The following is a 24,188-nucleotide window of genomic DNA, read 5'->3' on the forward strand; positions in this document are numbered from 1 at the left end:
GGCAGAGACTTTGAGCACTACGTTAGCTGATAAAGGTTTCTGTGTGATGAGTCACATTTTAGGCAGTAACATACTGTTACTAAAAGAAATTCTGCCCAAAAGGACACAGAAGAAATCCAGGTATAAACATCTAGCGAATGATAGAATATTTGTTCTGTGAAGAAGGCATATCTAGTTTTTTTTCCCCTCCCTCTAAGGGAAGTGTACTTTCTACTAGTAGAGAAGTCTTCCTCATATTATTATTCCTGTAGACCAAGGGCAAAATTAAACATAAGTGGGATTATGTTTAATTCTTCTTCTTATGCCCCATTCCTTTGGTTGACGTGTTACTTTCATCAAATGAGGTCACTAGCAAGAGGCAGCATCAATCATCACCACTTGGGCAGGCTGACAGCCAATTTTGTCACCTTCTCTAACCCACCCATCACGCTATGGCCTGATGATTGTATCACACTCACAGCTAGCCAAAATCTGGTGAAGGCTCCAGAAAAGGAGTGTCTAGGAAATCTCTCCTGCCTTAACTAAGTAATTTTATATAGAGAAATGTGAGAAGGAATATGAAATATCAGCACTCTGTCTTTTCCAGCCTATTGCCACAGAAGTGTTCCCATCTGTTTTTTCATGTAAGCTGAACAAATCCTGTCCATTGGAATTGACATATAAAACTGAATTTGAAAGGAAAAATTAAGTCTGCATTCCTTGAAGGCAAAACCAATCAAGATTATTTAGTTACAGATTCTTCCAGACCACAAGACCTATTGAACACCCCAATCATAGCATGCAGGGGCTCATTCTGGTACATTGTGCCAGTATATAGAAGTACAACAAAAGAAAACCTTAGGAATCAGTGGAGAATTAGCTAAATTGAAATAGCCAGAATCATTGTTTCAGTAGTGTTTGTTATTTCTGAAAATACCTCCCTGAATGCTAAGTTACAATGCATCTGACCATGACTGCTTAAAGAGATATCTTTGCATTATTTAAATATAGCTTCAAATGAGATGTTGGCAAAGAGTCTTGCCAATCATTTTCACTGCAATTACAAACCAAGTGAACATAAGGCATTTAAACTACTTCTGTTTCTACAGACAGCTGCTGTATTTCATGGAGAATAATCTCTTATGCAAGTTTAGAACATGAGATCCACTCTGCAAGTGCTTGGTTTCAAGTTTACTTTTGAATAAACCAAAAAAAAAAAAAAAAAAAAAAAAAAACCACTCTAAATGTTATCCAAAGTTTTCTTGAAGGGGAAAAAAACAAAAACAAAAACAAACAGAAAGGAGCACTACATTTAAAAAAATATAGGTTGCACACCTCCTGTTTCTACAAAACATGAGACAGGCTGAAACCCCTGTACCCTAAAGCCCTCTAGGGTTCACTATAAATACAGCATATAGTAATCTCTGGTCAAAGCCAGCCTAGCTAAGAAGCTAACTGGATACTGTCTATCTGCTTTGCTGCTGCACTCCTAATCTTCTTACTTAAGAGTGCATCATTATATTCAATTAACCAAAGTGCCTTTTGCATGTTCAGAGTCTGATAAAAATAACTAAGCAGCCACAAAACATGGAGGAGAAATGAAATACTGAAGCAGATTAATCATCTTTCCAGGGTCAGGACATAAACTTGTGCCTCCATTGGCATCAAAATATTAGCTTGTTTTGGTCTGCTTATTATTTACAAAACCACATCTTATGAAAAAGTTTCAAGCATTTAATTAGTCACAGATTAAACCAATAAAACATTTATTAACTGCAGATGCCCATAGTTATTAATAGGTACTTTATTATAACAAGAACCAGTTGCTTTCAATGAGGCTCAGTCTGCAGGTAGTTTGTATGTGGCAATTGCTAAAAGTTTCCTGTATTAGCCAATTTAATCCAATAAAATTTGACCAAGAAAAACAACTTGTTTTCTATGATTTCTTCTGAGATTTTTCTATTATAAGTTGATGTAAAAGGAGCATGGAGGCAGATTTTCACATTAAAAAAAGCAGCTATTATCCAGACATCCATAAATCAATATCTAAAGTACTTTCATTTATTTATAATTTAATTATTCATAAACTACACAGACTGAAGCACTAGCAAGAATTGCATTGCTTTTAATGTAAAGCAAAAGGTAGACCTTAATAAAAAGAGACGTTCCAAGCTCTTGCTATGAAAATCATGCATGGCGGAGGAAGGCTTCCCAAATACAATAGTGGCTGGACTTAAGCTTTGTAAGGCCTGGCTCATAAGTGTCAATACAGGAAAGAAAGATTTGCAAAGTGGTAAAAATTCTTGGTTCATTTTTACAGTTACTACCATGATAGAATAAGAATTCAACACCATTCTTGCCAGACAGTAGAAGCCCCAGGGAGGCAGCCACAGAGACATTTCTAATACTTCAATATATAGTACATAAAAAATTAGACACTAACTTATTCTAACCAGAAACCATTCACTATGCACAAAGAGTTGAGTTTGTATATAGTGTAATCATTAAAACTAGAAAAAAATTAGTTTAGAACATAAAACAAAAGTACTCCTGGTGAGAAAAAGCCCTCAGTGAAACAAGTTGTGCAAGGAATTTCTTTAAGGCATTAATCAGCCCTAAATCTGATTAGGTGTCAAATTGGCTTGATTACTGATGGCAAGAAAGCATGTGCTATATTTGTGTTCATGGTAAAAGAGTTAAGACACCACAGGAAGAACTGAATGAGTAGAGATGTTTAAAAAAATAAAAATATTGTTTTCTAGAGCAAAATTAGCACCTGAACAAGTAGACTGCAAGAATGAAGATGATCCTCCACCATCCAAGGCATCGACAGGCCAGGTATAGTCTTTACTCTTTAGTATAGACTCAGTGGTACTAGTTAAAGATGACATTTATTTACATGAATACTAAAGATTATTATATACAGTGTATATATTATTATATACACTAGTGTGTATTTTATCAAGCTTTATTGGGCAAATAAATGCTTTTATTCCCCTTATCTTTCCCACCTTTTCCTTATGTAAAAAAAAAAAAAAAACAAAAAAAAAAAAAAAAACACACTCCTCATTTTGCAAGTTACTTTCCAAAATAGAGCTAACCTGAAATAGCACAAAGTTATGAGGTCTTGATCAACACTGCAAATGAAGAATTGGAAATATTGATACAGCTGCTTTTGATGTGCTGATGTATTCATCTTGCTCCCTGCTGGAAGAAAACATCAGAAGCAAAATATCCTTTCCTAATATTGGGATGGCATAGAGGGATATATCAGCCTGCTTACAAATATCTGTTGGAAAGGCAAAGTAATTGAGTAGTTTTAAGAAGTATTTTATTTGCCTCAGTTTTACTAAAACTGGGGGTGAAAAAAAAAATCATATTTGTGTACTGCCTATAGTTTTTGTTTACTTTAAAGAAGTTAACCCATTCTTTTAATTTTCATTAAAAAATATTTTTAAATGAGACAGAAGGATAGATACTCCTTCACTTGTTACCTTTGAATTTTTATCTTTTCCCAATAATGTCCTAGAAAGTGTCCTGGTTTTGTTCAGCTTGACAATATCAAAACTTTAAAAGACAAAATGGCAACAATTTAGAGCTTCACCAATTAATTAGCAAAGTGAAACAAGTTCGTTCTTTAGTATCAGGCTGATCTATTAATCTCAATTCATGCTTAACGAAACAATTGAAATTCTACCCTTAAAGTTAAAATTAACTAAGCAGTGTCTTTTATCCCATTTACAACACTCAAGCATATACAAAGACTAACTGAGCTTCCAGGAACCTTGATTTACTCACACAAACACTTTCTAGAACTAACATTTTTCAGCTGAAGTTTGTACAACCTCAGAATCAGTATTGTTGAAATTCAGCATAGCTGTAAGTCAGATTCGATTTGCTGATGCCCAAAAAAAAATTAATTGATGAACAGACACATCTATGATTAATAAATTCACATACTGCAGGTCTTCAGGCAAAGGATTGATCATTTTTCTTCAAAGTTCTGCACATCAGTTTTCCTAGGTCAATAAAACATTGTCTTAAAAAAAAAAATTAAATATAACCTGAAATTCAACAGGTGGGTTCTACACAACTTGATGACTCACTTGGCCAACTGCTCTATGAAAAATACTTCCAATTTCCCTGGGACATGGAGTACTCTTTTCATCAGAATTCCATACAGTAGCACAACATTCAGATCGTACTACCATGAGCTCCTACTATTATAGAGAGTGTTAACATGAGGGCAGAAGAATGGGTCAAGGATTAAAGACATTTTCTGCCTATGAGGAGATACCAGCTAAAGAGAAAAGAAGAAATGTATCTGGTAACCACAGACGGCTATGCTCCTATTAATTTTCTTAGGTTATCAAAAGGAAGCTGGAAACAAAGAAAACAACCTTTGCAAATAAAACAACAAGCAAGTGCTTCTAGTATGCAAAGATTGAGTTGGCTTAAAATTTTCATTTATATATTACACACACATAGAATTCTGATTCTATGATATTGTGTGCATCTCTCTTTTGATGTGTATTTTTATTATTATCTATATATGTATTTGCAATTAAGTGTGAAATTACCTGAATAAAATCAGACAGGAAAAAGAAAATAGGTTAAGAAAAAGGCAAACCCCAAATTGATCCCACTTTCGAAAAGAGGGAAGGAAGTGTGCACAAAGAGCTGAAATCTCCTAAACAGAAGTAATTTTCTATATGCTTATACCAGTATCTTTCCCTCCTAATCAGCATGATAAACAGCAGGCAGATTCATTCTATCTGGGATAACAAATGCTTGCTTAGCACTATGCTGCTACATAGTACTGTGCACCTAAGGCTTCCCATGCACTTCTCGCTCCCTTCTCCAAGGGTCACTATCAAAGCCAAGACAAATCGAAGGACAGGTACATGACACATTGGTTACTGAAGCTAAGCTAGCAGGAGTGGGAGGAAGTTCATTTTCTGTAGACTAAGATTTGTCATTATGGTTAAGGTAGCTCAAAACATTAGAGGTCAATAAGCCCAGCAGAAGGTCTAGGCGGTCTGACTAAATCAGAAATGCAGACTGGCTTGTGAGCAGCAGCACTGAACAAGGCAGCCCTGACACCATGAGGGAGACCCTGCAAACATGCAGCAGCATAACTCCAGGTTAAGTAACTGCGTTTGCATAGCAGATGTGAAGACATTGATGTTTTCTTTCAGGGTCTAAGTCCTTTTGTCAGCCTATCTAGAAAGCCTTGTCCAAGAACACAAAGAGAACATCCAGGAGCAAAGCTCAGTGTGAATCAACTTGATTAATCTAACTCCTAAAAGAATGTTGCAAAGCAAGCATTAAGCCATCCTTATTTTAAGCAGCAAGCAGACAGTTTCTAACCCTGTTTATTTTTTTAAGGGTGAAAATAAAAACACAGATGAACCGCAGAAGGCAGAAACCAATAATAAAGCAGAACCTGCACCAAAGCAGCAAGGTCAGTAATAAGCTATCTATGAGAATTCAAAGTTTATCTGGACAAAATATATGCACAGTATATAGGGCTGGAAATAAAATTGTTCTTCCTCCAAATGCTGATCTTGTTTTACAGTTACAGAATAAATTAAGAACTCCAAATTCTCATTGAGGCCAAGCCAATTATTTGTTACAGAAATAAGAGCACTCTCCAGCAAAAACAAAAGGCAACAAGCTTTCAAACACATAATCCCTTCTCTAGCAATAAGCCAACAATGGAAAAAAATATTAAAACTGCTGTTTCATGGCTTTTTAGCAACATTAAATCACAGCTGCTATCCCAAGAGGAAGTGAAGTTATTGTCAGGAATTGTCTTGATTCCATCCAAAATCTGATCTAATTTTACATATTCATGTAATTTTAGTCTGTTTTGGGATACTAAGCTCCTAAAGATTTTTCCCTTCTAAAATGTAAAATAAATAGAAGTAGTACAGAAGTACCAACCTCATCAATTACTTTAGAAAAATATTACAACATAAGCTATATTTTTTGGTTGGCGGTTTTTTAATATGTAGTTTTCTGGAAGGTGCTTCAAGTCTTATTTTCAAACAGCGACACAAGAAATTCTGCTTTTCCACATGGATATGAGCTAGACAACAGCTAACCAAGCCACCAAGCCAGAGAACTTACACAGGCAGGAAAAGCTTATGAATTCCAGCACCTTGTATGCAAGCCATCACCACACAAGCTAAATAAGGAACTCCATTATCTCTGAGCAGAAAAAGTAAGGCTGTTCTCAAAGCAGTCCACAGGAAAGTCTAGATAAAGACTCCTGCAAAACCTGGTGGCATTTCTATTAGACCTAAAATCATGTGGGCAGTTGCTAGGAGAAGAAAATAAGAGCATCTGTGGATAACCAAAGGACAAGAGACCAAAGAAAACATTTTGCAGTGTACATACGTTCAGAGATAATTAATAGAAGTACAGCCAGGGTTCAACCAACACTAGTTAAGGGAGATCCTGGAACACAGGAAGTTTCACCTCAACATAAGCAAAAACTTCTTATTGTGAGAGTGATGGAGTACTGGAACAGGCTGCCCAGAGAGGTGGTGAACTCTTTCTCTAGAGACTTTCAAAACCTGCCTGGATGTGTTTCTGTGTGGCCTGCCCTAGCTGATCCTGCTTCAGCAGGGAGGTTGGATTAGATGATCTCCAGAGGTCCCTTCCAACCCCTACCATCCTATGATTCTAGTACTAAAAGTTAGGACTAGTTAGAGAAAAATTCTTCCAAGATGTCTCGTTATTTTCTTTGGTGTAACCAGAATAAAATAGGCCTGTAAAACCTCTAATCATAGTCCCATTTTGCAGTTCCATAGTCCTGAAAAACAAACCAACAGACAGTGTATAGCTTATTTTCATCCCCACATGGCCAAATGCAGCCACTTCGTTCTTCCTTTCTGCTAGCACTTGAAGACAGCATGTTGTTCCCAGCACAGATAAAACTCATCAGGAGGCACAGCTGGAGCCCCTTTGGTTACAATTTGGCCACTTGCACTACTCAGCAGCATCTGGTTCTGGCATTTTTGTTGGCTACTCATTGCTTCACCTCCACTTCCTCAGTTGCCCTCTCTCTCATTAACTTGCTCTGTTCTCTGCATAATTAGTTCACTCTAATTCTCTGTGCTTAGTTAGTTTGCTTCATAATGGATTAGTCTTTTAATTTATTTCCTGCATTTCTTCGTGTAAAGTGTAAATCACCTAAACACATCTTCTCCATGATACTGCGTATCCAATTGCTGGAGTTTCTTTGCATACTTACCACCTTCCATAACTGCCTGACTATACAAATGCTTCATTTGTTCTACACAATGTTGATCAGTAGCTCTTTTGGTCATTATACTATTCAGAAGGCCACATCCAACACCCACCTGCTAGCTGGTGTCTGCATTGCTATTGTCCATACCACAATTTCTTTCATCCTTCTGGCAGACCCTGCCAATATGGTCATTTCCAACTCATCTCCTGCCACACCTTTTTCTTTCTCTAAATACTCTCAGCACTACATTCAAGTACCACCCTTCTGAAGTTTGTCCTTATACTCTTCCCACTTTTCCCTCACTGGAAACTAAGCTGATTCCAATATTCTGAGTTTTGTTCTTCTACTAAATCAACAATCATCTCAAAGATTTTTGCTGGATTTGGGGGCATATTTTTACAGTTTTAACTAAAGTCCATATTGGCATCACTTTGTTCCTGGTAGGACCTGAGGGAGAAAGACAGACTAAAACTATCTACAATTGCACCTCTTGGTCAGAAACCAGACTGAACTTCCCACCTGGGAGTCCACCACCTTAATTTTCAGTGATATTTAGTGTGTCCAGAGCCTAGATTCTTTGGGAAGAATATGGAAAATATAAAAGGTGATTTACAGGCTCTCAAATTAAATGGAAGTGCCATTCTATAGCACCTGAGATTTTAGTGCTTTTTACAGAGTCAGAAAATCTCTATCCTTTGTGTGAAGTCTGGACAGAGTGGAGGGAAGAGTGTTTAAAAAAAAAAAAAAAAAACCACAAAATTTCAGAAAACCAAGCAACAAAGAATTTTAATAATCTCCAAATGTGTAGCACCTCAAAGGAGGGGCTGCTCAAAAGTAACCTCAGTTGACTATAAACTTGCTACCAGTGAGCACACTTTTAGTTAGGAACATTCACTTTCCCACTAAATGGTCTAAAAAATAAAAGCAGCAGAAGATGCTGATAGCTGCCACCTTTTCTACAACAGCCTATCTACTTCAGCTACACTTTCATAAAAAGGGATTTCAAACTCATCTCTCACATTTCAGTAGGTTTCCCAACCACCCACATACAATCTAGACTAGAGAGATGTAGGAGGAAATTCTGTGACCTTCCTAACTGCTGGGCTATCGTGCAGAAAAGAACGCAAAAATGTGTGAAGTCTGAGAAGATAAAGTACAACATGGAGCCTGGAACTAACCTACCCGTTAATTGAAACACTAAACTTGCAAGAGGAATGACAAACTTTGATGCCAGTATGCTTTTACACTATAACATTCCTGAATCCTTAAAAAAGGGAAAATTCTCACAACAGGTGCTTGACTGTATTGGAAATAAACAAAGCCCAGAGACAAAATAGCCTCTTCTCAGAGGAAAGCTCTGATCACTGGCTTTACACAGAACATGGTCACTCTCTCTTCCTATAGATAGAAATATATTGAGAGTACCAAACTCCTGTTGCAGGAAACCCAGCTAATCAGGCTCCAACTAATTCTACCTGGGCTACCACTGAGTTATAAGAACCTGAGAAGACAGATTTGAGTTAAATGTGACATTTTGTTGCTAAAACTTGCTTTTGGCCTCTTAGGAATCCGACTCTTAAGCTGCTTAAGAAAACTTCTCCCCTAGAACCTCAAAATCCAGGGTTAAATAAGTGGTTTGTGTTTCAAAAAACACAGATCAAGTATTAGCATTTTGATAATATGCTGCAGCTCAATGAACCAAACCCGTCAATGCAGAGAGACTTAAATAATCATCTTATTTCTTGTCTTATCCTTTACACTTTTCACTGGTACTCAGTCAACAGGCATTTATTATTCCCATAAAAATATATTTTTTAAAGATTACCAAGAACTTGAATATGGTTAATGAGCTTGCTTCCACTCCTGCTGATGCGAAATCTTTTAAATTCTTTTCAGATCTTCATTTCTCACATGAGTGACAGGGCTAAATGCTAGGAAAACAAACCCAGCTTCTCCATACAAATCTTTCCTTACCCAGAAAATAAACTTTATAATACTTTTCTTAGCCACTGAAGATTAAGGTTCAGTTAAGATTAAGCCAGCTGCAATAAATGTGCTTTTGTACAACCAGAGGCCAAGGGAACTATTTGCTTTTCATATGGGGTCCATAATTAACTGACCTTTAAAAGGTCTCCCATGACATATACACAACCAGTCCAGAAAGGGAGAGGAAGCAGAGATAAGATACAGGTCAGCCTTGTTAGTACAAGGCAGTGGAGCTGGCTGGAAATTCTGGGGAATCTTCCCTTTCTGGAGCATGGCAAAGCAAAAGCACTTTTCCTGTTCTATACTCAGGAATGGATTTAACTGCTACTATGTAGATGCTGACGTTTATTCATATTTTTATGTCTAAAAACTAATCTGACTTCTTTTGCAATAAGGGTAATACATTTTTGACACTGAAGGGGAGTTATGCTGGCTATGGAATGTGTACATGGAAATAATTGATCCAAGAAATAGAACTTTTAAAGCCAGCCTAGTGACTGAGAGATTTATGTTTTATTAGTTCCTTGAAGAAAGTCCCTTCAGACTGTCTGACCACCCTAGAGGCACACCTCCTCCTGGTGAATAACCGGTAAGGCTGGTGGTCTTCACAGCACAAAGTGCTTTCTTTCCTGTCCCTAATCTTCCTGCTGCTGTTCAAATGAACAGAAGCAAGAGTCAGGAGAAAAGAAATCTCTTCCTTTGCTCTTCACAAGCAGACAAGCAGCTCAGCACCTCAGTCTCTATGATGACTTGACACACAGCTGGAAGTGGTGCTAGGTCACGATATCTTAATCCTGATGCAAATAAGCCCTGTGCTGGTCACGGAGATTTATGAACTCTGGAAACTTATGAAGGTTTGGAATATTCACAGGATTACAAAGTTTTCCATCAGTCTGAGCCCAGACACCATTTAATGGTTGGTGTGGGTTCTGACCTCAGATGGAATACCTTGAAGAGTATCTAGCAGGCTGAGAAGCCATTATCCTTCTGCAGTGGGATGCTTATGTGCAAGCACCTTACTTTTGTACTTTGTGGTCTTCCCTTCCTATACAGGTTTGCCCTCTAGAGACAGGTTTTCTTACTCAGGAGTCTGTTACTATAAATGGTGTCTGCACTGGCATTTTATTTCAGATGAAGGATGCCCTTGTGAAACAAATCTGATTGTCCCCTACTGTGCTCTGTTGTTTTGGGGTTTTTTTTCCATCAAAAACCTCTAGGATTGGATGACTGGATTTCTTTACAATAAAACTAAACCAGAAGCAGCATGCTGAGTCAATCTATTTTACTTACAGTGCTGATGGTCATTCATTCATTTCAGAGGATCACAATAGACTTGGTTTGAAATCCAGTTGCCTTCAGCACCATTTCACTGTTCTGATTATTCCTATCAGGTTGAATTCTCTGCTAGCATATATGTAACCAGGGGAATTACCACAGAAAAGAGATTTTCCAAAGTGAGATAATTACAGACATGTTGAGATTAACCTTGCCATCACTCTTGAGTACGTAGCACTCTGGCTGTGGGAATTAGGGCAGGGAGAATTATAAATTAAGAAAACAGTAGAAACTGCAACAAGAATTGACATTTTTGGCTGGTGCACCTTTTTTCTGTCACTACAAGAAGACTGGGTGCCAAGGAAAGCACAGTCAGTAGCATCATCGGTAAAGATCCATTGGGATATAATTCAAATAGAATTTTAACAGGTTAAGATTCAGTAGCAATACCCACAAAATAGTCAGTTATGGATAGGACCAAAACTCCTTTATTTTCTGTAACTGCAGCTCCTTTGTTATTTTCTTACAGAGGATGAAATTCCTAGGAAAAATTAATTATTCCACAGTGTGAATGTATTCACTGTGCTAGAAGCCTGAACCCATTTTAAAATTCCTCCTTCATAAAAAAGTCTTTTTTGACAGAAACTTTCAGAAAAGCATTTTGAACTCTTGAATTCAAATGGTAAGAAACTATTTCATCCTTTCCTGAACTTTCCTGGGGTCAGGAACAGCAACAGTCCTCTTTGGAGTCCTCACTTTCCTGAATGCATGCTATTCCACACCTTAAAAATTCCCTGGCAGATCTTCTGATAAAATGAAACATTCCCTAGTGCTGTATTTTCAACAGACTTTTCCTCAGGATGGTACTTCAATACTAACTGTGGCAGAAAGAAAATCTGCATCTGCAGTAAGTGATCAAGATACTGTTGTCAATTTGAGCCATAAATCCAAGTGAATGCCAGAGTTTTAAATTAAATTCCTCACAAAAATTTTCCCAGATTACAGGTGATATGCAATATAAATCCTGCACACCGTCTCTCCATACTCAACAGCACATTTCTCCAAGAGACTGTTAGAAAATTACACCCTAAACTTGCAAAGTCAAAACTCAGTTTTAGGAACATGACTTTATTCGCCTTTTCTTCAGTTCCTTGTCTGACTCTGGATTGAGTACTTCTGGCATTCACAGATATCTCTGTCTAGGTCTTGTCTTAGATCCTATTTAAGAAAATATTTCCTCCAGAGCAGGGCTCATTCAGTGCTTTTTCACTTCTTCATCTAAATACAAAGAAAAAGACACTAGAAATACTCTTCTGGTCCAGTAAAGTTGTGAAAGTCAGATCAAGAAACTTTGTGTCTGTTCTTGATAGATGAGATCTGTACTAACCATTGTTGAGCTGGATAGATGAATCCAGTTTAAAAACCACAGAGAAGTTACATATTCTGTAGGGTACACTCATGAATATGTTCTGTACAGCTGGCACTGAAGCAGATTTAATAATTCAAGGGACAGGTCCCAGAATTAGTATTGTATAGTGCTTGTCTACTGAAGAAATAATGACACCCAATTTGTGATTCCTCCAAAAGCATTATCACAATTCTTTTAAAAGTGGTATTCAGAAACTAAAACTTTTTTTCCCCCTAGATGTAGTACCAACAAAAGCACCTGAGCCTTCAAACACTGAAAAATCAACTGAACCAGCTAAGACAATTCAAGAGGAGCAGCGTCAACTCAGCAATGGGAAAGAAAATGCTAAGTGAGTAAATTAAAAGCAAACAAACAAAAAATAAGGCTTTTTTCCTGCCATAACATTTCTGTATGCCATATGTCAGTTACTTAAAAGTCCCTCCTGTCCTACAAGGATCTGAAGAGATTTATTTCAATTCTAAGGCAACCATACATATGAGGTATTCCTTTAGTATGTGGTTTTGCTAGTTTGTTGCATGTACCACTGTAAATTCCAAGAACAAGGGAAAAATATTTGCTCAGCTACACTTATATACTAATTACAAACAATGATGCTGATCAGCTATTGTTATTCTACCTTGCCAAACCAGTCCCAGGACACTGCCCTGAAAAGCTAGAGTGTTTGTCACATCAGTCTGACTTAAAAGCTTTTTACCCTGCACATTTTTCTTGCTGAATTACATCATTAAATCAGCATTAGTCTTTGCAACCAGAGGACTAGGTCTGTCTCTTCCCAAGAAGAGACAAATAAATTAAACAGTAATATTCATTCAGGAGAATCCAAAGTCATTCAACCTTCACAAAAAACTTTGGTGACGTTTTGGCTAAAATAAATAAATATCAAGTCCAAAACCAGTAATCTCAGAATGTTCTACATTCATTAGAAAAGTATAGATGCATAGATTGATAGAACCTTTTGGTTCGAAAGGGATCCTTAACACTCATCTAGTCCATCCCTCTTCCAATAAAAAAAAGCACATCTTCTACTAGGTTTCTCAGAGACCCATCCAACCTGACCTTAGATGTTTCCAGGGATGGAGCATCTACTGCTCCTCCAGGCAACCTGTTCCACCATCCTCATGAAAAAAAAATTTTCCTTATACCTAGACTGAATCTGCTCTTTTAGTTTAAGCCCATTATCATTTGTCCTGTTGCAACAGGCCCTGCTAAAATGTTCAGTCCCATCTTTCTTACAAGACCCCTTTAAATACTGAACAATCACAATAATCACAATACAGTCTTCCCAGAGCCTTCTCTTCTCCAGGCTGAACAACCCCTAGTCTCTCAGCCCTTCCTCACAGGAGAAATGTTCCAAAAATCTCATCATTTTTCTGGCCCTCATTTCATCCTGCTCCAATAGGTCCTTGTCTTTCTCCTTGTCACAGACATGCCCACAAAAGACAGCAACAGCTACCCAAAAGCGTGGTTCTATTTTGTAACCAAAATCACTCAGCACTCCTTCTGAGACAATTAAATTTTAAGTTCAGATGTCAGTCAGTAATATACTACTACACAACCAGCTAAGCTTTAACCTTAAGCTTCAACACATATTCTTCCAAGGAAGATAAACCAAAATCTGTGTGCACTTGCTCATAAAGTGGAAACCTCCCACACAAGGATCCCCAAAATACACACTCACCAAAGCAGGTGTGAGGACTCAGTCTGCAGAACTATCCTTAGATGGCATCCTGGTCTAAGGGGAAAAAAACAGACCTTAACACTGCTTGCTTTGAGAAGAACCAACTCAAAATGCCTTTGTAGCAGGACTCTTTTTATGTCCTAAATTGAAGGTTTTCTATGGTCAATTCTAATTAGCTGGAGGGCCAAGCCCACAGAAAATCAGGGTAAGAGCCTAGACCAGGAGGCACCAATTAATGTCTGGGAAGTACCCAGCTGATCTTTATCAGCCCCTAGCAAGCCTGGGTGTTTTGTCAGGTGCCTGCCAGACTTTAGTTTTTATGTCAGGGCACTATATCTGCCACACCTGTGGTGAGGACTCCAAAGCTGAACGCAGTACTCCAGGTAGGGTCTCACCAGAAAGGAGCAGAGGAGAACCAACTCCTTCCACCTGCTGGCCACAATTACTTTGATGCAGCCCAGAATATGGATGGCTTTCTGGGCTGTGAGCATCCATTGTCAGCTCATATCCATCTTTTCATCCACTAGAACCTTTCTCTGCAGGGCTACTCTTAATCCCACCATTCCTCAGCCTGCATTGATGTGGACATTGGGGTGGTTTGGGGTTGCAGGGGCAGGTTGCCAAGTTGCAGGTGCAAGACCTTGCACTTGGCCTTGTTGAACCATGTAAGGTCCATATGGGCCTACCTGTTAGGCTTGTCCAGACCTATAGTATCGAGTTCCTCAGGCGTGTCAGCTGCACAACTCAGCTTAGTGTCGTATGCACACATGCTGAGGCTGTACCTGATCCTACCATCTGCATCACTGACAAAGATATTGAAGAGTTTCATGGAGTAGCTCAGGTTGGAAATCCTGCTAAATGCAAGAAAAATTTAGCACTGCTCTCAGCCACCTGAACACTACCTCTGAAAGAGGAGATTCAAGAACAGCTGTGCCAAGGCACTGAATTACAACCGAGTGACCAAAACCAGTATCTGTTTCCTAAAGACTTAGACAGGATTGCACACAAGTCAGCCCTCTCTGCCAATATATTGTTTCTCCCCTCCATCCTTAATGATAATGTGAGAAATTGATAGACAATTTCCATGAATAGCTATTTGCCAAGCAATAATAATTTCTGGAGGGAAGGGATAAGACTACAATGTATTTCACAGCAAGAGTTGAGAGAACAGAACATTCAGGACCTAATTTTCACTCTAATGGAAGACAGTGGAGTCTCATTAAGAAGGAACCAGCACCAAAAAAAAAAAAAATCATTGCAGTCTTCATAATATTGCAAGATTTCTTTCTGTTGGAGAGGGTTCATAAAAACATGTATGTGTGTACACAGAAAACGTGATGCAAGCATTTCACATGAGATGCTGCACAGGACTTCAGCAAATACAGCACATCACCAGTAATCTCCAAGGACCAGCACTTGCCTGAGGGAAAGGGAGCTGGCATCATGGTGAGAAGGGCAATGGCTTCTCCAGCCAGGGCCTGGACCCAACTCTAAGCCTAATTGTAGCAGCCAAGGCCAAGCCAGAGACCACATCACCAGCCAAGTCTGTGTGACAAGGCAGGTCCATGGCCAGGATGGGAAGGCAGTCAACCAGTCAGCGTCCAGTGAGGGGAACTGGGATCACCACAGTCCCAAGACAGCCAGACAGGGCTGGGCTCAGCCAGCTGGGATGTCAGGCTACAGCCATGGGTCAGGATCAGCAGGACTCACGTCAGGTCCTGGCACAGCCCCATCAGCGACTCAGATGGGCCAAACATTATAGCCACCACCTACCCACAGAAAAGGTTTCCAGACCTCTGCAGAGGAATACAGCCATTTGTACCCGAGAGAAAATGGCAGCATGTTTTGAGAGGACTCTGTTTGGCACAAAAAAATCTAGCAGAAACAACAACAAAAAAATTTCAAAAGATATGATTTAGATCATCACAAAAGTGACACAGGAGAAGCAAATATGAGACCTCTGTATGATCCTACATGGAAGTCTGGGAACCAGCAGGGAGCCAGTGCCATGTTGTTGCTGATGAGGAGTGGGACTGTACAAATTACTTGGCGTATAAGAGCAGAGGGGAGACAGATGCCTAAGGAAGAAGTAGCAGTGGATGCCTGGCATCAGAGAATGAGATAAAAAAAAAAAAGTTTCAGCAAGTCCTAGAAAAAGCAGAGTGTGGAAGAATGGTAAACAAAGCATTTGAGAGCATAGATCAGAGAAAATGGAGGGATACAAAGCACTTCCATAGCCTCTTCTCTCCTCTGTGTCTTTAAAAGCCTTTAAACCTGGCTAAAGTTGCAAGAGTGTTTCATCTTCCCAGATTATCAAGATGCTACAATGTACATTTATACTGAGGCAGTACTCTGAAACCTCAGTGAGGGATCATGAACTCTACTCTGCAAAATGCTGTACAAAATGACAAGCCATACTTGCAGGCTACTTATCAAGAAGTAGCTAAAGAAAAAAAATGCAGTGGGTAGCCAGAATGCTTTTAGATTTCAGCTCAAGATCATACATATTCTGGTTCATGCTCAGAATCTAGATATTGTGAACAATATAAGTTCATATAAAATAAATAAAATTTTATGAAACAAAAAGTAGTGAAAGCATGTTTAATATTCCCACCTAGTAAACATACTCTTCTGATTCTGCTTTTGCAAATGCAGAAACCCAGCTTTCAATATTTTCAAGAAAAAGATAAAAGGGAGTTCAAGTGTTGCCAACTGCCATATGAGTGCAGGTGGTTCAGAAAGACCAAGTTTTGTGATCCTATCTTGCCTTTTTCATAGGCAGATTACTATTACATGCTAAGCTATACCAACCCTTCTCAGGTCCATAATGGACCTTTTTTTTTTTTCTTTCTAATCTGGCTAACAACCAAAAAACACCAAACCAAGCCAAAACCAAAACCAAAAACCAAAAACCAAAAAAAAAAAAAAAAAGAGATTAAGATCCACTTCGCTATGTGGTGCATAGCCAGGTTAATAAAGAGAACTCCTACTGTTATCATGTTCTCAGTGAGTAATGGACTTCATTTAACCCAATTACCTCAAGCAAGGAAATTGCCATGCTTATTAGCGATTGCCATTCTCTAGTTGCAACACATCAATTCACTAAGCAGCACAACTCAGAGAAGCTATGTCCTATTAAGAGAACAGAATCTCAGCATACTGGTGAAACAGACCCAGTGCCAGCCTTCTGCAGAGTCTCCAGAAATCCTTGATTACTGTAGCAACACTAGGGACCCATAAACATGACACCCATGGCCCTAAACTCTAATTGATTTCAGCTAAACAAGGCCAATGCTGGACACTACAGAAAAACCCCAGTATAAACAGAGTTACAAGCACATTTTGTAAAGAGGCTAATACTTTTCCTTAGTTGTTTCCAGGTAATTATTGTGGTGTTTGAAATTGTAAAGAGATAGAGCATATCCTGGACATTTGTAAACCTGGCTGAAAAGACATTAATGTATTTAAAAATCCAAGTACTTTTCTTAGCACTTACATTCCTTCTACTTAGGTCTTTCTTTCAGAGCTCCTCACTTTTAGTACTTGGATGTGAATTTCTGCAATGGTTAAGTTGAGAACCTGCAAAATAAATAGGAAGGTGATGGTGTGCTGCCTGTACCAAAATGGATTAAACTTGCTGTAGTCATTGTTGAGATGGATTTTCCTACAGCCTTCAGGTTCTATCCATTTTGCAGGATGCAGTCACCCTGCTATTTAACGCCACTCACTCTGCATGGCAATCAAATAAGCAGCCTGAAGTTAAAAATTCAGCAAATTCAGAACTTTTTCCTTGAAAACTAAATGAAGAGGAGAAGGGACAGGAATGTCATTAAACTGACTGAAATGCTGCTGCTTTGGTTTTTCTTTCCTGGCATTGTTTTACATTAGATATTTATTTATATTTAATTCTAAGTGGCTGTTTGTTTGTTTGTTTGTTTTTTAGAATACATAAGAACACAAAGGTTTAGTTTTTCATACTTATTTCTTTAGTTTAAAAGCATTTTGTTTAAGTCCTCCACTGACCTAACACTTTTCAAAGTAAGAAGATACTTTTTTTTATGTGAAGGAAGAAATGATGATTTTATAAAAAACTCTCTCTGCTGTGATCTGTTGAGCCAATTTTCAGGGAAAAAAAAGGAAAGCAATGAGAATTGTGACAGGTACACTAGTGTGTTTAATATGAAATGTTTATTTGTTTAATTGCATTTCTATTTAAATTACATTTATACCAGACATTTGCAAATACACTACATAATGTAGAAATGCATTTTGAAAAACATAGTAAGAATTTATTTTGTAAATGGTGGGATCATCAGTTGCAGATAACAAGAGGATACATATCTGCGTGTTTTAGTTAACAGCAGTTATGAGGCATGTGAGCCATACTGTAATCTGGCTATGAAAACAAATGGTGCAAATGTAACCAATGACTGCATCTGATATTGTCTTTGAGGGATGATAACGGTGTAATAAGCCAATGGTGGGAATTATTCTGCCTACTCCAAAAGTGAATTCACATAGGAAACTGTATAAATCCTCTTAAAATGATCAAGGTACCTGGGAAGGTGGCTTTTAAAATGCTAGCAAAACAGATTTGAGAGGCAGTAAGATTGTTGTCTATAAAGATTGTTGTCTATAAATTCAAATTTTGGTGGAGAAGATGTAGGGAAAAGAGGTACTTGAGCTGAGATATAACATTTTAATAAGAATAAATGTGAACAGAAACATTGTCAATTAGTATGAATTAAATGCTAATACATCATGAGACATATAAATCTAAGATAGAATGCTTATTATTGTTTAGCAAAGGAAAACTGATGATTACTTCATCACAAGTGTTCAGTATTTGTGCCTATAATTACTCTTGTCCAACAGGTTTTTAAAGCATAGTGTCTCTAATTATCTACTCATTTTCCAACTATTAACTACTTAAAATGAAAACTTCCCATGTTGTGCAGCACAAGAGGAGAAAGGAGGAAACAGACATAGGCAGAGATCAGATAAGAAATCAAAGAAGGCTGGCATCCCAGTCTTATTTGGTGCCCTGGATAAATGATACTCTGGAGGAGAGGTGTGATGATCTGTTGTCCACAGGGAATATGCCCACCTTGCTTTTTGAGTTTGGAAAATAATGTGGTAGGAGCCTGCAGAAAGGGTAAAGATGGTCTTAGATAATGGTAATCAGAAGTCATCTCAGAGGAATGGGTCTTTCTTACCACAATTCTTCATGATATAGGGAAAGCTAAATTAACTGAGTTCCTACACAGGTGGCTGTATAGGAGTTTACTTTTAACAACAGTAGAATTGCAACAAACTTGGGTGCATCAAGCTAACTGCATAATACACAGCATGAAGTTCAGTATATGGTGAAACTCTGTCAGGGTTTCCAATAGTGGTACCATTTCAGATGCCATTCTAGCTGAATCTATGGCACCACTTCTTTTCCTGTTATTTTTACCCTTGCTAGTTGAATTAAAGCTTCCTGAAGCATATATCAGCTAAAAAAATCTTATTCAGGTACTCACACCTGGATAGGAACCAGTCCTACTTTTTAAAGGTTCCAAATTCAATGTTCTGTCAAATATCATTAGTACACTACTACATTTTGTACCCATGTCATTAAAGAAAACATTAAAGCTCACTCCTAAAACTCCATCAGCTTCCTGTGTGGGTAAAAGAGAAGGATAGGCACCTTTGACAGGCAATTCAGAGCAGAAACCTATTTTAGTCCTTCTGAACCTCTTCTCAGAGCAGCCTTCTATTGACTATAAAGGGAGCATAATCATAATAGCTAAAGTAAACATTTTTTAATATCCCTGTTCCTGTACCGAACAGAAGACTAAGGTGTTTCTCTCTTACAGAGAAACATTGGATTCCCTAGTAATTTAGGATGTGTGAGCTTAGACTTGCAGCCTGGAACAGATAGAGGACACTTATAGCATGGCCCACCTTGGGACTGTCAGCACAAGTTCATAGAATAGGAGTTTGGAAAGGACCTCAGGGATCATCTAGTCCAACCTGAAAGGGTAAGAATATTGTTCAAATGAGACAGCCCAGCACCCTGGCAAGCTGGGCCTTGAAAATGTCTAGTGCAGGGGAATCTACCACCTCCCTTGGGAGTTTAGTCCAATGTCTAATAGTTTGAATGGCATTTTTTTTTTTCTGGCATCCCGTCTGAATCTCCCCAGTAGCAACTTGTATGCATTACTCCTTGTCTTTACCATGAGGTTCTCTGTAAAAAGGGAATCTCTCCTTTCCTGATAGCTGCCCTTTAGCACACAGTAATTTCATTGCCTGCTCCTTCAAGGCCATTTTCTTCCACTGTGCTGTATAAGTCTAAATCTTTCCTCCTGGCATGAGGAGAGTTAAAGCATTGTAATTTCATTCACTAAACAAACAAGTTTAAACCTTCAAGTTCAAAATATATAAAACCTACAAATTAAAAATACAAGAACCCTACACTATTATTATTTTGTTATATATGTTGCTATTGTTAAATAAAATATATTTGAGGTAATAACAAACTGTGCATAGTACATGAGATGTGGTGCTGATTTTTCATTTCCTCAGCTATGTGGAATTATTACTTCTGCAGGGAATAAACATTTCCCCTCTGTAAAGGACTATATGGTATAGTAAGTAATGTAGACCTAGGCATATTGTAACATACTGCCCAAAGATCAGAGATAAATTTCCTTTAAAGAACATTTCATCTTAGAGACAAATCCTGACATCACCTAATGTTAGAAACAAAGTTTATTAAAAGTGTTTTTGTCAAGTTTGAATGGGCTTCATTATCCAAGACAATTCAAAATACACCTCCACACAAAGCACACCTACAATATGCATCTTCAAACTAGCAGTGTTCAACGTGGAGATTTTTTCCATCTGTATTAACCAGAGCAAATTTAAAGTAAGCATTACTAGAGAATAATAGGAGAGAAGACAATGCAAACCCAATGACAAGCACAGCAAGGAAAATCAATTTCTCATCAAGAGTGGCCAAATAACTTCAAACAAATTCACAGTGTCTAATCAGCACCAAATAATATGGTTCCTTTAGACTACATTGCATTGACAAAGCACCAAATTCATGATGGAAGAGACTTTAACTGTTATTGGAAAGGCTATTATAACAAGAAAATCACAAGCAAATTATAGCTTATCCCTAGAAAGCAGATAGAAGGGGCCTTGAGCATGAGACTTGTGATAAGCATATTTTACTGTAAGTTAGCTAATGCCCTAAGCAAATACAGCAACAGCAAAGGGTTATCACAAAGTCTTTATATAGAAGCTGAAAAACTAATTGTGACATGTTAGCTCTAAACAAGAAAGGATTTCATTACACTGCAGATGGCCTGAGCACAAGGAATGCGTGACACAAAAGGAACTGTGATGAGATTACAAAGTATATCAGAACTGTTTGATTAATCTTCCGTCTGGGGAGTTTTAAGAAATAGACACTACAGAAGACCTAAATTAGAGGAATAATAAGCACCTACTTCCAGACTTCTGCTTCTTACAGCTTATCTCCTTTTTATCCTATTTCTCAAGAGTTTCCACATTGTTAAGTTATACCTCCTTGAGCACCATGATACATGTTGTATCTCCAGAAAACTCTGCTTCTCAAAAAGCTACCCACATCCCATTCTGACACTCTCTGTTTTTAGCTACAGCTCCTTCTGTTAGGAACTTCAGAGTAGGCTTAGGTCTTGAGCATTCTTGATGTTTATTCAAAGATCACTTTCCAGTGCTTTCCAGTTCTTCCCTATCCAAGGTGCTGTCATATCATTTTCTCTCTACTCACCTTTGGGAAGGTCCTCTCAAGAATCTCAGGCATGTTTCACTGATTTCTCCTCTTCTCTTGATGTAGGATTTACATGTCCATGGTATTTGGGACAAAGAAGAAAAAACTGTTAAGAAAAAAAGAACAGTTCTCTGCTCTGCTCCTTGTATTGGGTGTAGCTGGCAGTACAGTGGTTGCAGTTGTGATCTATGTGGAAGGAGGCATTGAGCTGCCTTGCACCAGTCATATCCATTTCCAAACAGCTCCAAAACCAATGTGTGACACCAGATGAGAAGAGCTGAATCTAGGATACAGAAGAAATATCCATGATCCATGCATACCCCCCCGTCACCTGGGTGGCACTCCAAACTAGCCCCAGTTTGCATAAACAGACAACAGCAAATAATTGAAGAGTTGATCAAGAATCACTCTCACCTAGATTTTCTAATTGACTATGCAGCATGAATAGATCTCATTAAAAGCATTCATTTCAGTGCAGCATGTGAGTTCACAGGTGCTTGAAAATAAAGTCTTCAGGTTTAAAGAAAGGCTGAGTGTTGGAATTTTATCCCAGTGTTGCTATCACCCTGAGTAAACTCCTAGTGGAAACAGAAGAAACTTCAGCAAAAACACCAGTGTTTTGTTTCCAGTTAGAACAGTTGCATTTTCTACCTTGTGTTAGCCAATACCCATAATGAAACCTAGATGAAATCAAGTTCCACAGTATTAGAAAGAGTAAGTTAAGCATAGTCTCTTGTCCCTCACCTGCACATCAGTCTTTAACTCAGGCACATCCTAACATCATTAGAATGTTTCTATATAATAACAAGCACATTTTTATGCACAGATGTGAAAAGCATGCCTTGCATCTTAGTGAATACTTGAGCTCTAAGCCTTACACAGCCATAGTAGCACCTGGTGAAAAGCAGCAGTGGGAAAACACTTGTGTCATGTGCTGTACAGAGCACAGAGTACCTCAACCTCCTCTGCTTGAAATATTGTGTAGACTGCTGCTGGCATAAGGAAGAACTTAGGCATCTACTTACCATTAATTAATGATGTGAATGAGCGCTGTGGCCACTACTTTCTAGTATATTAAGCCTTTTTTCCCTTTTTTTTTTTTGTGTGTCCTTTTTTCTTTCATTTTGTTCCCCAATAAGCACACAGAATCCAACACCTTCACCTTTACAAATCAATGAGCATGCTGAAGCTCAACTTAAAGAGGTTGCTAAAAAACTGCGGGAAAGGTCAACAGCCTTTAAGGAAAAGCTGAAGGACCCAGTGCTGTCCTCCCCTGAAGGCAGTCCTACAGCTTGTAAGTAACTCTAGAAATAGCTGCGCATTGGTTGAGTTTAAAGATGAAAATTAGTTTGTAGGACAGAAAATACTGTGATAAAACTTTCAAGTAAGTATAATGTGTTTACCTACTGAAAGGAATCAGTTTGCGCCCACCAGAGTCAGTTTATCCATACTAACTACAGTAGGTCAGGTGTTTAAGAATGAGCTCCCTTTGAACCCAATCACTGAAGAATTTGGGGGGAAAAAAAAACAAAACAAAACAAAACACAATGTCTAGAATCATCCCTGTCAAGGACTTTTCTATATTCTAAAAGAGCTCCTAGATATGTTTATTCATAAAGATGGATTTGAAACACATGAGGAACCGTACATATCCTATGAATAGATAGTAGTCACTCTGAGATTAGTGTATAAAAGTAAATAAAATTTTAGCCATGGCAGCAATCTTCCCTACACACTGAGGACTCTATCACTTCATGCTTTGAATAGAGCAAACTCATCTGAAATTAATTAAACATTGACTTTTTACAAAATACAATACAAAAGAGAAATATAATTTTCCTCCTCAGGGGAAAGCTTGATTCTTTTTTCCTTTTCACAAAAAATACAGTGTGACAATTATATATTCTGATATTTTTAGAAGATGTGCATTGCTTGTCTGTTTTCTAATAAGCTGCAAAAAATAGTGCCTGAAGTATTATAAATCAGCTATACCCACTGATATAATTCCTTTTTTTAGAAATTTATTTCCTTGCCCATTTACCTCTTTCTGTTCTCTTTGTAGAGTTTATAATCATTTATTTCCTAAATCATTACAGATACAGTTTGCTAGTTCACTGTTAAGATCACTCAGAGGTAAAGCTGCCAGAATTAATGGGATAAATGCATGGACACATTTGTCCAGCCCAAAGATGAAAGAACTGGTTCAAAGGGGTGACATTTGTAAGCCTAGAAACATACAAAGCCATCATTTCCTATTAGTTTTGCCTCCTGTGAGCCAAGTCTCAGGAGAGGGGAGAGATCATCCCATGTCACAGATGTCTTCTCTTATCTCTATCCCAACTGTATGCATTATTTGAAACAGTCCTCAAAGAGAAATGCCCAGTTGCAATAATGAATGCTGAATTATTAACTACCTTATTTCTTGTCAAGTCTTTTATGGCATTAGTGTGGGCACTGTCCAAGGACACTGTAGTAATTGAGCTATTATTAAACTGTCACCTTTTGCTGCATTGTGTGGATAGCACCGAAAAAGAAGCCTCCACCCCCACCAAAAGAAGAAAAAAAAGAAGAAAAGAAAGAAGAAGTAGAAGCAAAGCCAGAAGAAGATCACTACTGTGATATGCTGTGCTGTAAATTCAAAAAACCTCCACTGAAAAAATACAAGGAGTATCTGAAGCTACCAGAAAGCATAGACTCATACACAGGTAAAATCAAATGCTATTCAATAGAAGGGGTAAAGGCATATCGAAGTGACTTAGTAATACAGAGCACCCCT

At 38.1% G+C, this 24,188-nt stretch overlaps 1 protein-coding gene across 1 annotated transcript in view; it reads left to right on the forward strand.

The window, feature by feature from the left end:
* The first annotated feature begins 2,709 nt into the window (after positions 1-2,709).
* The window catches only part of CNGB3 (cyclic nucleotide gated channel subunit beta 3), a 48,295-nt gene continuing 26,816 nt past the window's right edge, over positions 2,710-24,188 (forward strand). Inside the window, exons 1-5 of the mRNA XM_054385502.1 lie at positions 2,710-2,817; positions 5,368-5,443; positions 12,144-12,255; positions 22,552-22,706; positions 23,935-24,117. Coding sequence (XP_054241477.1) covers positions 2,710-2,817; positions 5,368-5,443; positions 12,144-12,255; positions 22,552-22,706; positions 23,935-24,117 — 634 coding nt within the window. The remainder of the gene's footprint in view (positions 2,818-5,367; positions 5,444-12,143; positions 12,256-22,551; positions 22,707-23,934; positions 24,118-24,188) is intronic.

Source organism: Indicator indicator, chromosome 12, assembly GCF_027791375.1.
Source record: "Indicator indicator isolate 239-I01 chromosome 12, UM_Iind_1.1, whole genome shotgun sequence".
Lineage (NCBI taxonomy): Eukaryota > Metazoa > Chordata > Aves > Piciformes > Indicatoridae > Indicator > Indicator indicator.